We start from the raw sequence: 13,236 nt of genomic DNA on the forward strand, positions 1-13,236 counted from the left end.
TACCCGTTATTTCACGTTATTGGCTGGACGCAGAAACTATTATTATTGTTATTAATTCTTTATTTCAGATAAATTGTATCCATAGAATTGTTAGTTTGGCTTATGACTACGTTAGTTATCCACTACATTATTTACTACTACATTATTTATCCATTAAAGAAAATAATATATTGTGTGTAGAAGATGACGTCATGTCTTCAACATTTTTTTTATAATAGGTATAGCAAAAAGCGCTGGTGGCCTAGCGGTAAGAGCGTGCGACTTTCATTTTAATCCGGAGGTCGCGGGTTCAAACCCCGGCTCGTACTGAGTTTTTCGGAACTTATGTAGGTACGAAATATCATTTTGATGTTTACCAGTCGCTTTTCGGATAAGGAAAACATCGTGAGGAAACCGGACAAATCCAAACAAGGCCTAGTTTGGAAGGTCAGATGGCAGTCGCTTTTGTAAAAACTAGTGCCTACGTCAATTCTTAGGATTAGTTGTCAAGCGGACCCCAGGCTCCCATGAGCCTTGGCAAAATGCCGGGATAACGATGACGAACGAAGATGAGATGAGGAGGCAAGCAAGCAGACAAATCGCCAGATGGTAAGCAATCACCGTTGCCCAAGTACCTAGTCGGCTCATAAGTTCTGTCACTGGCCTTTAAAATTTAAATTTTACTCCTAAAACAAAAACCGTTTTGCATTTGAATTTCGAATCTTTATTAAATATTTGAGTAGTATAATTTTGCAATTTTCTGTTTTCTTCAACATGGAGTGGACGCTTAAAGATAGCCGTACCGCAATAATTGCACTATATCGTTGTGATCACTCGCCGACTAAAATTTTTAAGCTCCTTGAAAATTTAAAATTCTGTCTAAGATTTGTGTATCGTACCATAGAAAGATACAGTGAGGTCTCTAGTTTAAATGACAAGAAAAGAAGCGGTCGTCCGCGTACAGCTAGGACTCCAGCGGTTGTACAAGCAATTAGGGCACGCATTGCCAGAAATCCCGCTAGGAAACAAAAAGTTATGGCCCTCCAGATGGGTTTGAGCAAAAACACGGTGAAAAAAGTGCTTAATCAAGACCTGAGACTTCGTGCTTATAAACGAAAAACTGGGCATCTTCTCAATGGTCGGCTTAAAGCTTTAAGGCTTAAAAGATCTAAAGCTTTATTGAAGAAGTACGCTAAAAATAAGCACCGTTGTATACTGTTTTCGGACGAGAAAATTTTTGACATAGAAGAAAACTGTAATAAACAAAATGATAGAGTGTACGCTCACAATAGTAAAGAAGCGTCTAATAGCATTCCCCGTATTCAAAGAGGTCATCACCCTTCATCTGTGATGGTTTGGCTGGGAGTTTCTTATGCGGGCGTCACTAGTATGCATTTTGTGAGAAAGGAGTAAAAACTAGTGCCAAAGTGTACCAAGACACGGTGTTGACTAATATTGTGAAACCACTATCCCATACGATGTTTCTAAACCAGCATTGGGTTTTCCAGCAGGAATCTGCTCCAGCCCATAAGGCAAAGTCTACACTCGCCTCCAATAAAATCGACTTTATACGGCATGAAGATTGGCCCTCCTCTAGCCCAGATCTTAATCCTTTAGACTATAAAATATGGCAGTATTTAGAGGAAAAGGTGTGCTCAAAACCTCATGCAAATCTAGACTCGCTGAAAAAATCTCTTGCTACGGCAGTGGCCAATATCGACATGAAAGTGGTGCGTGAATCCATTGACGACTGGCCACGAAGACTTCAAGCCTGTGTAGATAATTATGGCGGTCATTTTGAATAAATGTTATACATTTAGATTCTCTAGTTTATAAGCTTTCAAACGCTGTACAAATTATACGGAATAAACTTAAACTTTTGATTTTATTTGATACTATGTATATGACAGAACTTATGAGCCGACTAGGTATACCCGCAACACCAGTGGGATAAGTGCGTTTGCCGGTTTTTAAGTTAGGAGTACGCTCTTTTCTTTAAGGTTTGAAAGTCTAATAATATAAAAATTATATTGTGTACCTGCATGACTAGGCTAGCACATTGTGCCTCGACTCGAGTAACTTAATTCCTAATATCATGCCGATATAATCCTAATTAAGTTTGCGATCCGGATCCGAAATGTATGAAATAATCCGGATCTGGATCCAGATCCGCAGATCTTCCCTTACATTTCGGAGTCGTCGTGCAAACCCTAATCCTAATAATAATTGACTGGTGTCCTAATATCGGATACAGATATGAAATCAAAGGCCAAAGTAATTAAAACGAACCATAATGACCATAAAAATAATAATTTTAGGTAATAATTGTAAATATTGCTTACGTCTCGTAGGACGGTCGCCAATCTCTTTCTATGTCGTTGCATTTTTCCAACTTAAAAACACTATAACTAAGGGATGTAAGGGACATTATTAAAGCAGTTTTAGTTACCAAAGCACCATGTCAATATGTCAATCATACTCGTATCTGTCAGTTGATGTTTTATTTTTCTAGAATTCCATAAATAGGTACAATTTAAAACCCGACAAGAAATATATGATAATTTGTCAAGAGGGCGCTGTTATTCTCATGTATGGTGTTGTTCAGTTTAGTATGAACAACAAAATTAAATTTAGTTCCAATGCGTAATATGGCGCGTGATCACATATTACTGGTCAGGCTTTTACAATACAATATAAACTAGAATTTAATACCTACGACTAGACAATAGACATACAATACAATACAAGGTGTAACATAAATAGTGGGGATCCCATTAAGGTGATTAAGGGCATATTCGGTATCGTGTTCTGATTAGGAAAAGTAGAAGAAATTTTTTTTTGATGTGAACAATTTTTGGGTTTTGTATGGAACGTCGTTGGCAGACTTAAACCACCTGCCCCATTGATTTTTAGGGTTCCGTACCCAAAGGGTAAAAAAGGGACCCTATTACTAAGACTCCGCTGTCCGTCTGTCTGTCTGTCTCCAGGCTGTATCTCATGAACCGTGATAGCTAGACAGTTAAAATTTTCACAGACGATGTATTTCTGTTGCCGCTATAACAACAAATACTAAAAAGTACAGAACCCGAGTCCGACTCGCACTTGGCCGGTTTTTATTTTTTCTTCTTCGCATCATAAAAGTTTTCTTTTACTTTTTTTAATCAGAACACGATAACGAATATGCTGTTAAACGGATCCCCACTATTTTTGTTATAACCTGTATACCCTGATGCCATAAGATCCGTATCTAAGGAAATATTATTAAGACATTAGAACTACACTAGAGGAGCCATTTCTGGAACTTGTCTCGTGGCGAGCTTTTGATGACGACTTTCGTTTCTTTTTGAAAGACCAAGCTTCATTATTGAGTATAACCAAACACATCTCTATCTTGCTGTACTCCTCGCAGCCAACTGGCAAATTGTTTCCTTCTATAACAATCCTCAGTAAACCAGTGCGCCTTAGAGATCTTTCTTGATCTTTTTGATATATTAACACATCGATAATCCTTGACAAAATTGTATAATCCAAATAGTTGTATCCGAGGTTCAACGAACACAAAGTTAAGTTTCCAATGGAAAATCTACGGCCATTCTTAAAAACTGTATTAGAAGGATCTGAGAAGTCTTCTACCACCACTTTTTCGTCAACACCAGTTAAATTCACAACTGTCTTTGAATGAACTGAAGAAATTTTCTGTAGAAATTCTCCGTCTTTAAGATTCTTTCCATTTTCAATGCTCAAATTTGTATGGGTACTTGTTGAAGATTTTGGTATTGCTACTTTTTTACTATAAAAGTCTCGTCTCCTACGAATCCTTTCCTTAATTTCATCCGTAGAGAGAAGGAATTCTGATAAAGGCTCTAAAAGATATCCAGCACCCACACTTGTAATGCTATTGCCACATAGATTCAAATGTATAATATGACGATTGGTTCTTAGTGAATGTCCTAACGCCTGAGCTCCTATATCAGTAATTAAATTACAAGACAAGTTGAGAATACGAAGATTCCTAGAAGCCGGACCATTATATTCCAGGCGTTCAGCTATTTTTCTGCACACAATATCATTGATTCTACACTTACTTAAAGAAAGGCATCTTAGTGTAGAAGCTTGGTCCAATAAAACATAGTAAGTCCCTTGGGGCACAAAAGTATTATCAAGGCATATATCCGTTAAATTTGAAAACTGCATCATTTTTACGATTTCAGCAATGACGCCGTGATCTAGGCCTTTTCCTCTGCAGGTGAATTTATTGAGCCGGGTGTGATACGGAAGAGAGAGTGAGATGACATCAGTTAGCTTTCGGTTTATCGGAAAAGGGCAGGCGTTAATAGTAATTTCTACCGCATGGCCGGCTCGGCTGTAAACTATAGTCAATTGTATGGCGTTTTCTACATTAAGGGATGTGTTAGAAGGTTTCGTTGTTACTAGTGTGGGATAGGATTCTGTTTGCCGAACAGACACGGTAGATACCCGTGAAACGCGTGAACTACTCACGAATCTGCTGTTGCGACCTCGAGGAAATTCCTCTGAAAAATTAAATACGTTTTAGTGCATATTCTTTCAATAGGCTCTAAGGCCGTTCAGGGCTGTTTCCGCGGGCGTAGATGTAATTTTATAAAATTAAGCTGCTACTCACATTTTGTACTTTGTCACAGTGACAATAGGTAGTAGAGTCAGACCAAGACAAGTCTGCAACGATTTTGATAGCACACGCAGTGCAAGTGTTATACGTGTTACATTCGTATTTATACGTCATCGTTTCATAGCTTGACGTTTAAAATAACACTCGCACTAGTTAATTGCACTACGGACTTCCGGTTCGAGCGCCATCTTGATAGTTAGCATCGTGATTAATTACTTTGTTTTTTGCTCATTAATATTGTTTAAAGTGTAATATCGATAGCTTATTATACAGTAAACTAATGTGGTAGTGTGCAGTGAATGGAGAATTAATTTTGAAGCGCGTTTAACCACCATCTTGGAGTCAACGGCCGGTAGTCCACGTGCTTCTTGTAAAGTCTAGCTATCGATTTACAAGAGCTAACAAATCACCGTACACTGTCTTGTACAACCGTACAATTTTTGTCGTTTTTAAACCTCTTAATACCTTGATACTGGCGAAATAGTCCCACTGGGCTGAAGCCATAATTTTAAAAGAAGAAGAAGAAGAATTGCACTACGTGTGCTATCAAAATCGTTGCAGACTTGTCTTGGTCTAACTCTAATCATGTAACACGGGAGTTTTAAGGTGGTGCACTCTGGTGGATTGACACCTATCACTGTGAAGGGACAGTAGAGGCACTAGGCCTGCGCCTATGTATTATAAGTATAATGTCCCATTCTCTTGAGAGAAAAGTTTCAGTAACATGCATAACATTCACTCACCTTGCTGCACTCTTTTAATCACTACAGTGTATTCCGACTGTAATTTCATGAACATCCACGGTATAAAGCGGTCCAGCTCCAAGGGCGTGGGATCCGCTTTCCTGTAAGGACTGGGGCTTCTTGCAGCAGGTGACCTTGATTTTGGTTTACGTCTGTACATTATCTAAAAAAAAATATAAAGTTATATAAGGTAGTTATAATTTAATCCAGTGATACTTGGTTTTAGTAGGTAGCTATAATTTACAACAGTATTAAATTAAACATTGCTTACGGAACTTACGAAATACGCCTTAGAAATTTATACGAACACGATAGGCTACAACAATTTTTCAGTCCATGCCGCATAGTTTTATTTGAAAATTTAAAATTACAGCAAGTGATGTAGATAGCGCCATCTAGTAAATGATGTAAAAACTATAAAGCTGCCAGTCCTACTGCAAAACAAAATATGATCTCCTTTGGATTTTGTGGTAAATATGATATATTGTTATTTAATTTTGTTAATGCATTATATGTATAATTACAATTATAGTGTAATATTTTATTTTAGTAAGGTTATTCCTAAATTCCCGAGTGGCAAGTCTCGTTATACATGGCAACATATGTATCGAAAATAAATATCTAATCTGTGATCAAGTGCTGTCATGGGCTGATGTGTATTTTGTTGCATTCCTTTTTGTACGAATTGTAGATATTAATCGTTATGCATATTTTTAAATGAAACTCCACAATAAACAATTGTATAGTGTTTCCTATCGTATCAGTGTTGTTAAACAGTGGTCGAAACTAGCCACCTTGTAGTGGCGGGTGACATAATTTTCGTATTGCGTATCATGTAGTTATTGTGGTTTATTTTGTGGCTTGCAGCATCTATTTTCGACTCGAGAATCGTCCCTAAGGTTTGTAGATTTATGTCACTTAAGCTGTCCCCGCTCAGCGGTTACGTAGTCTTCATAAAATGTATTTAAAAACAGTGTTTAAAGTTAAGACAACTTTATACTTTAATGTCAAGGTTCACAAGCTTACCCTTGATGTAAGTATATTTAATCTCACACAGATAACATGAAATTTTGTTAAAAAAATCATGTTTTTAGCCAGGAAAAGTGTGAATGTTTTTATTAGTCTTAACACTTAGCTACATAATACTTTAAAACTTTTTTTTTACATGTCACTTCATATAATAGCTAAGAATATTGGCTTTGAATTTTAATTACAAAACGTTATAGTAAGGTATGGAATGTGTATATGATTTTTCTCCATGGTTTTGTGGCGGCATTGTTATTGTGTTCACACAGATCTGATTTCTCCTCTATAGTAGCAGATAGTGAAAGTGGACTGTGTAATTACAATTTATTTCGCAATTTATTAGGCTGTTGGTGATATGCTTTTCCTGTCCAGTGGGTACAGTGCAAATTACATTGATAAACATATTTGTAATGTAATAATGTTAGAATTTAACCATATGATTGACTAATGATAACACTTTAGCAAATTACTTTAATTTATTTTGTGCACTGTTTACTAAGCTGTTTTAAAACATAAGAGTTTATTATGTCTATATGTTTGCCGGAAATTTTTGTAGGAAAGCAGGTCAACGGATACTGTAATCCTATTTTAGTAGTTGTAATTTCGCACACCATGCACTTTACGCAGTTTCTATCTGTGGAAACTTGTAATTGGCTCACTGCTTTTATGTTATTACCTAACGTGTTACTTCAGCTGTAAGTTTTCCTAATAAATAAAATAAAAATAAAATAAAATTTACCATCCAAACAGCAGTTTTCCATTCAACAGAATAGCAGGACACTTACTAATTACTTAAATTTACTTCCACATCCAACATTTAATATTTTTGGTAATTCAAAACAGTTTTTTTTTACAATTTAAATATATCGGACAAAGCAATCAGTGTTTACCACTTTATTGACCTCTCCCTTGAGTAGGGAACTATGAAAGCACCCATGAGGCTGACATGTTCACCTAGAGTGTCCAAAGCCTCTATAAAAACTAGATTTAAAAAAAAAAAATTGTTGACAATGTTCGGACATTTTATGAAATGGAAAGCTCAGTCCGGCCATTGGAAATTCCATCTTTTGTTACATACACCAGCTTTGGAAAGTGACATGGAAAAAAAAGCATTGTAGATGTAAAAATATATCACTATTTTATTTTTCTTGTGTTTATTTATTTGGCTTTGACTCAATTAATAGATTGTATAGATAGATGCCTCATTAGAGTTGAGTAACTTTTTTCCAATAGATCTGAACATAATAGATACTGTTAACATCACTAAATACTAACAATAATTTTGTGACAACAAATCAATGCAGTCATAATTTTATTTACCATGACATCATGTGTTGATTTCAGATTGGTTAGGATTAATAGAGTATAGATAGCGGTAAGGCATGCATCTTCCAAACTGAAGGCCCATGCTCCCAGTTCTCACCATACAAAAGTTTCTTGTAACTTATGTGGGTACAAAATGATGTTTGCCCTTTGCTAAAAACAATATTTAAAGGAAACCAAACTAATCTCAATAAAGCCTAGTTTACCGTCTAGGCTGTAATGTCAGCACCAAATCTTAGGATTGGGTATTCAAAGTTTCCGCTTTGTCATTCTAATAATAAGTTTCCAATAATTCCAACATAGAGTAACTTATACTAGAGCGGTACTGTCATAGTAAATTTTGTAACCCCAGTTAATTCACTGCCATCTGTCGACACACTTTAAAACTAAAAATGAAGATTTATAAAAATACGATAAAATGTACTTAAATATGGATAAATGATTTTTTTTTATTTGCATTAATTATTTTTATGATTTTGACCCATGTTCTTTCACTGATATGCGTTAAAATTGTTAAATAACAAACGAAACCGTCAACGCCATCTATACGACAGTAGGCCAAAGATAGTAGCGCCCTCTGATCGAGAATCAATTTTTCTTGATTTTCGAGGCACGTTTTTTCCTTAGACTGTATCCATCTATTACGCAGATATATCTATCTTTGATTCCAAGGAACTCTCACTTTGAGAAACTTAGACTAAGATTAACTACTTTGACCCAACACCATCCAACAGGAGCCCAAATGACGTGATCCAAAATGAGCTGGCTGCGGACCCCGGTGTTCACGCGGCAGCTCTCGCGCAGCCTCGACCCGCGGCACGACTACGAGCCGCAGGCCTGCTACAGCTCCTTCTGCAAGCACTGGCAACAGGCACACGAGATAATACTCAAATCACAGGTGAATACGGTTCAAATTGCCTTGACAACTTTCGCGCAGCCTCGACCCGCGGCACGACTACGAGCCGCGGGCCTGCTACAGCTCCTTCTGCAAGCACTAGCAACAGGCACACGAGATCATACTCAAATCATAGGTGAATACGGTTCAGATTGCCTTGATAAATCTCTCGCAGCCTCGACCCGCGGCACGACTACGAGCCGCGGGCCTGCTACAAGCTCCTTCTGCAAGCACTAGCAACAGGCACACGAGATCATACTCAAATCATAGGTGAATACGGTTCAGATTGCCTTGACAACTCTCGCGCAGACTCGACCCGCGGCACGACTACGAGCCGCAGACCTGCTACAGCTTCTGCAAGCACTGGCAAATCACAGGTGAATATGGTTCAAACTTGTTTATCACGTGGCACGCAGCTCCAGGCACAACTAGCTTCTATACCAGCTTCTGTGCAGGCTTAAGTCAATCAAATCTAATTGTCATAACATCCGGGATAGATACCTGCCACGCAGCTTGGATGTCACAGGCTGTGACTCACAGCAGACTAAGCCAGTTCTAAAGCGCCTGTTCGTGTGATACGCGATACTATTGCAAAATTATATTTCTAAGCCTCTTTTTAAACACGAATCTTTTCCACAGCCACGCCAACTTCATGATGACGTGCTGGCCGTCGCCAATCACCTAGAACAATTAACAACCTTGCTGGAACTAGAAGCGAGAGCCCGAGAGACCAACACCGTGGCCACATCAGGGGCTTGCCTTGAGCATTTGCTGTCGGAGAACCTTCTCGACAAGCTGTATGAATGGGGCAATTCTACTGGCATGTAAGTACTTGTTACTAGAACAGTTGGCATCCTTGCTGGCACTAGAAACGCGGGCTCGAGAGACCAACACCGTGGTCACATCAGGGGCTTGCCTCGAGTACTTGCTGATGGATAACCGTCTCGACAGCTTTAAGTATGGAGAAATTCTACTGGCATGTGAGTACAAGATTGGCTCAGGGTCAGTTGCACCTTGCCAAATCATCTGTCACCATTAAATACGTTCGTAGTTTTTTGTGGATGGAAAATTTCTCAGTTCACTGCTAAGTAGCATCGATCAGTTCGTTATTAGGTATTTCTGGTGCTATCCCGCCGGGGCGCATGCGGTCGAATGCTGATAGCGACCCTGCGGCACCCCATCTAAGGCGGATTCGGCACTTGTTGGTGGTTTTAGACGGTAGTCCTCTGGTTAGTCCGTCATCCCTCCTGGTTCCCCCGGACCAGGTGGCATGCGTAAACGCATTTCCCCAACGTTAAAAAAAAAAAAGCTATTTCTGGTGCAACTGGCCCCTAACCTTTTAAACTGTAGCATTTTAGTTGTAGTGTATACACACAGAGTCATCGTAACAACCTAATTTGTTTGTAATTCAAACCTTTGTTATCAAGAAAGTCCGTAAAAGTTGGGTGTGAAAACCGGTATGCTTACGTAGGTTTCCGAAGTCCTAAAACATACTCATCCCCAACTAACGCCAAGCGCAAATATGTAGTGTTTTGTCTTCTTTTATTTTGCAAGTGACGATTCCTTGAAATGTAATCAACAACGTTCCAGTATGTAATGTTAATAAGAGTCATAGTTCATATCATCGTTACATGACTATACGTATATCCGCTTAATCATGAGTCAGACACTTTAACATTTATTATTATATTTACGATTGTTCGTAATTTAGTTCAAAGTAAGTAAACACTTTAATGTACGAATTACGAAAAAGAAAGGAATTATGGTTACATCAGATAAAAGTAGTACGAAGGCGAACTTATCCCTAAGATCTCTTCTAGTTAACCTAAAGAAGTAATTAAAATCTAGACCTATAGTAATTATATAACAAACTAAGTTAAGGTATTATTCTATGATTAACGCGCAATTTATTTTTAGGCCAAGTAAATTAAATATGGAACCATTGACCTAAAATAGGATAAAGCTTTTATTTTATTTACAAATTCTCGGGCACCGAAATAAGGTCAGATACATTTCAAAAGATTTGACCTTCCTTGTGTTGTTATTACCTACGAATGCATGTTGTCGTCCCAAAAAGGACATAAGATATGGCGGACGACGTTTACATTGCCATCCAAACCTTGTATTTCTAAGTTCTATATATTATTGATTTCTGACTATACGCAACTTAGTAAATAAATTTGCGATACGTATTTTTTTCTCGTATTAAATTCTTGTCTGTGTATGATAAGGATCCTGAACCAATTTTTAGAGCACAATCGAGGATTGAACCCCCGATTTTTGACAACTTCTTAAATATAAAGATGTTCCTTACCTAATCTGAAAATGCCTCATTTCTAAGACACGAACAACGTGATCATTCATCACAGCCATGTCATGTATGTGCACAGACACACCTGGCACCTATTCGAAGTCTAAAAATCTTATCTTTATTGGTTATGAACTTGACACGACTCGTAGTGCATGTCTCTCGCACTTATTCGTGGCGGTTCCGAGTTCTAGTCGCATTTACAAATCAAATAAGGTATTTTCAAATTGGTTTAGTAGTTCCATAATCTAGTGTATGTTTCACACAGGTATGTTTGGCGACCCTGAACATGATTTGCACTATTCTAGAGACGACGTCGTACTGACGTTAGCTTAAATGATGTTTAATTATAGAATACGTCGGAAATATTCGAGCTCTGGTATATCGGCAGCTTTATAACGCCCAGTATACAATCACTAGCGGAAGTTATTGACAAGAGAATAAGAGCGTGAGATATTATATACCTCACCCGCTTAGCTACTTCTGTTGCTGACTGTAACTCTATTTTCATCGCTTTTGACGTATCTTTCATTAGTACTCGTTTTGCACGAATAATATAACTCACAATGTATGATTTCTCAGTTTAAAATAAATAGGTTTCTTAGTACGGGCTGCTTCATTATATAATTAATGGCAACTCCGAATGCCGATTACTTCCGACATTCAGGATTACCCGTATGCAACTTGACTCGAATGTTTGTTTAGGGCCTACCGGGAAAGGCGGATATCGAAAAATTTCGATTTTCTTGTTTCGCGGTAGGCCCTCAGATTGTGCTAGTGGCGCCTTCTAAGCACAGTTTTGCGTAATATTCCCTTTTCAGCGAGGAAGCGACCAAAATAACTAAAATGAAAGATCAGACTATCATTACCACATTGTAATGTAACAGATATGTTAATATGTGTCGTGCTACCGTTTTCCTGTTTGCAACTAAAGTTGCGGAAAGACAATATTAACATACAAGTTTTCCTGATTGTGCGTACGTTAGAATTGTATATAAGATCGGGTATTGTGAAGTGAAGACACGCAAATGCCTACTACGCCAAAATGATTTTATACAATTGTTATTAAACTTTGGGAACACATCAAATTATTTTGTAAAATATTTTTATTTGAGTATTTAAGAATTTAAACTACCTTGTATAAATTACAAACTGAAATATATGTCATATACTAAAGAAAAACCGGACAAGTGCGAGTCGGACTCGCCCACCGAGAGTTCCGTACTTTTGTAGTATTTGTTGCTGTAGCGGCAACAGAAATACATCACCAGTGAAAATTTCAACTGTCTAGCTATCACGGTTTATGAGATACAGCCTGGTGACAGACAGACAGACAGCGGAGTCTTAGTAATAGGGTCCCGTTTTTACTTTTGGGTACGGAACCCTAAAAAAGCCGCGTAAGTTGAAGACGGCGGTTCGAATCCGGCCTCCTTTTTCCGGACTTGTCACTTTTTCTTTATTAAGTACTAGCTGTGCCCGCGGCTTCGCCTGCGTGGAATTCGGTCTGTGTCGGTAAGCGGCTAATTCACCCCTAATTTATCTCCCTGTCCCCTGGAGACAAAACTTAAAGTAAAGTTGACAGATGGATACGCTAGAGGACTGTAGTCCAGATAAAATATTTTACAATTAGGTACCTACCACCAAAGATAGATATAACTCCGTAATAGATGGATACAGTCTAAGGAAAAAACGTGCCTCGAAAATCACGAAAATTTGATTCTCGATCAGATGTCGCTACTACCTTTTGCCTACTCTCGTATAGAGGGCGTTGACGGTTTCGTTTGTTATTATTTAACAATTTTAACGCATATCAGTGAAAGAACATGGGTCAAAATAATAAAAATAATTAATGCAAATAAAAAAGATCATTTATCCATATTTAAATACATTTGATCGTATTTTAATAAATCTTCATTTTTAGTTTTAAAGTGTGTCGATAGATGGCAGTGAATTTACTGTGGTTACAAAATTTACTATGACAGTACCGCTCTATAATATTATATCCTCTTTGCTACCACTAAATAAAATTACACTCCAAAATGAATATATTTTTTTGCCCTTATTCAAATTTTTGACGTGATTTAAACGGCATAGAGTAGTAGGTGTATATCGAACGATACAGTACCATTTTTGTATTTTTACGTCCTTGACTGTACCTATGCAAATCGGGTACACTACATAATTCCGAATTTTTTTATTCCGAATTTTAGAATGTCGAATTTTATCATTCCGATTTTTAAATGCTCGACCCATCAAAATTCCGACTGTCATAATTACGAATGATGAAAATCACGAAGATTTATATTTCCGAAAA

General features: G+C 37.6%; 2 protein-coding genes across 2 annotated transcripts in view; one reads left to right on the top strand and one right to left on the bottom strand.

Annotated features, from left to right (window-relative positions):
• Positions 1-3,225: 3,225 nt before the first annotated feature.
• LOC134746809 (uncharacterized) lies at positions 3,226-5,530 on the bottom strand. Its single transcript, XM_063681369.1, has 2 exons — positions 5,371-5,530; positions 3,226-4,511 (listed from the first exon to the last, which is right to left on the bottom strand). The coding sequence occupies exons 1-2, from the start codon at positions 5,528-5,530 to the stop codon at positions 3,241-3,243; spliced, it is 1,431 nt and encodes a 476-aa protein (XP_063537439.1). The 3' UTR covers positions 3,226-3,240.
• Positions 5,531-5,991: 461 nt separating this feature from the next.
• Positions 5,992-13,236, top strand: part of LOC134755703 (FHIP family protein AGAP011705) — a 37,097-nt gene continuing 29,852 nt past the window's right edge. Inside the window, exons 1-3 of the mRNA XM_063692252.1 lie at positions 5,992-6,269; positions 8,454-8,617; positions 9,254-9,438. Of these exons, the coding sequence (XP_063548322.1) occupies positions 8,477-8,617; positions 9,254-9,438 (326 nt within the window). The 5' untranslated portion in view covers positions 5,992-6,269; positions 8,454-8,476. The remainder of the gene's footprint in view (positions 6,270-8,453; positions 8,618-9,253; positions 9,439-13,236) is intronic.

The sequence above is a fragment of the Cydia strobilella genome, chromosome 1, assembly GCF_947568885.1.
Source record: "Cydia strobilella chromosome 1, ilCydStro3.1, whole genome shotgun sequence".
NCBI classification, from domain to species: domain Eukaryota; kingdom Metazoa; phylum Arthropoda; class Insecta; order Lepidoptera; family Tortricidae; genus Cydia; species Cydia strobilella.

Bases quoted from the DNA above. Each gene is read 5' to 3' on its own strand.
- LOC134746809 (XM_063681369.1), bottom strand. From the start codon at position 5,530: ATGTACAGACGTAAACCAAAATCAAGGTCACCTGCTGCAAGAAGCCCC. The intron at 4,512-5,370 runs GTGAGTGAATGT...TTAATTTTTCAG, and splicing joins GATTAAAAGAGTGCAGCAAG to AGGAATTTCCTCGAGGTCGC.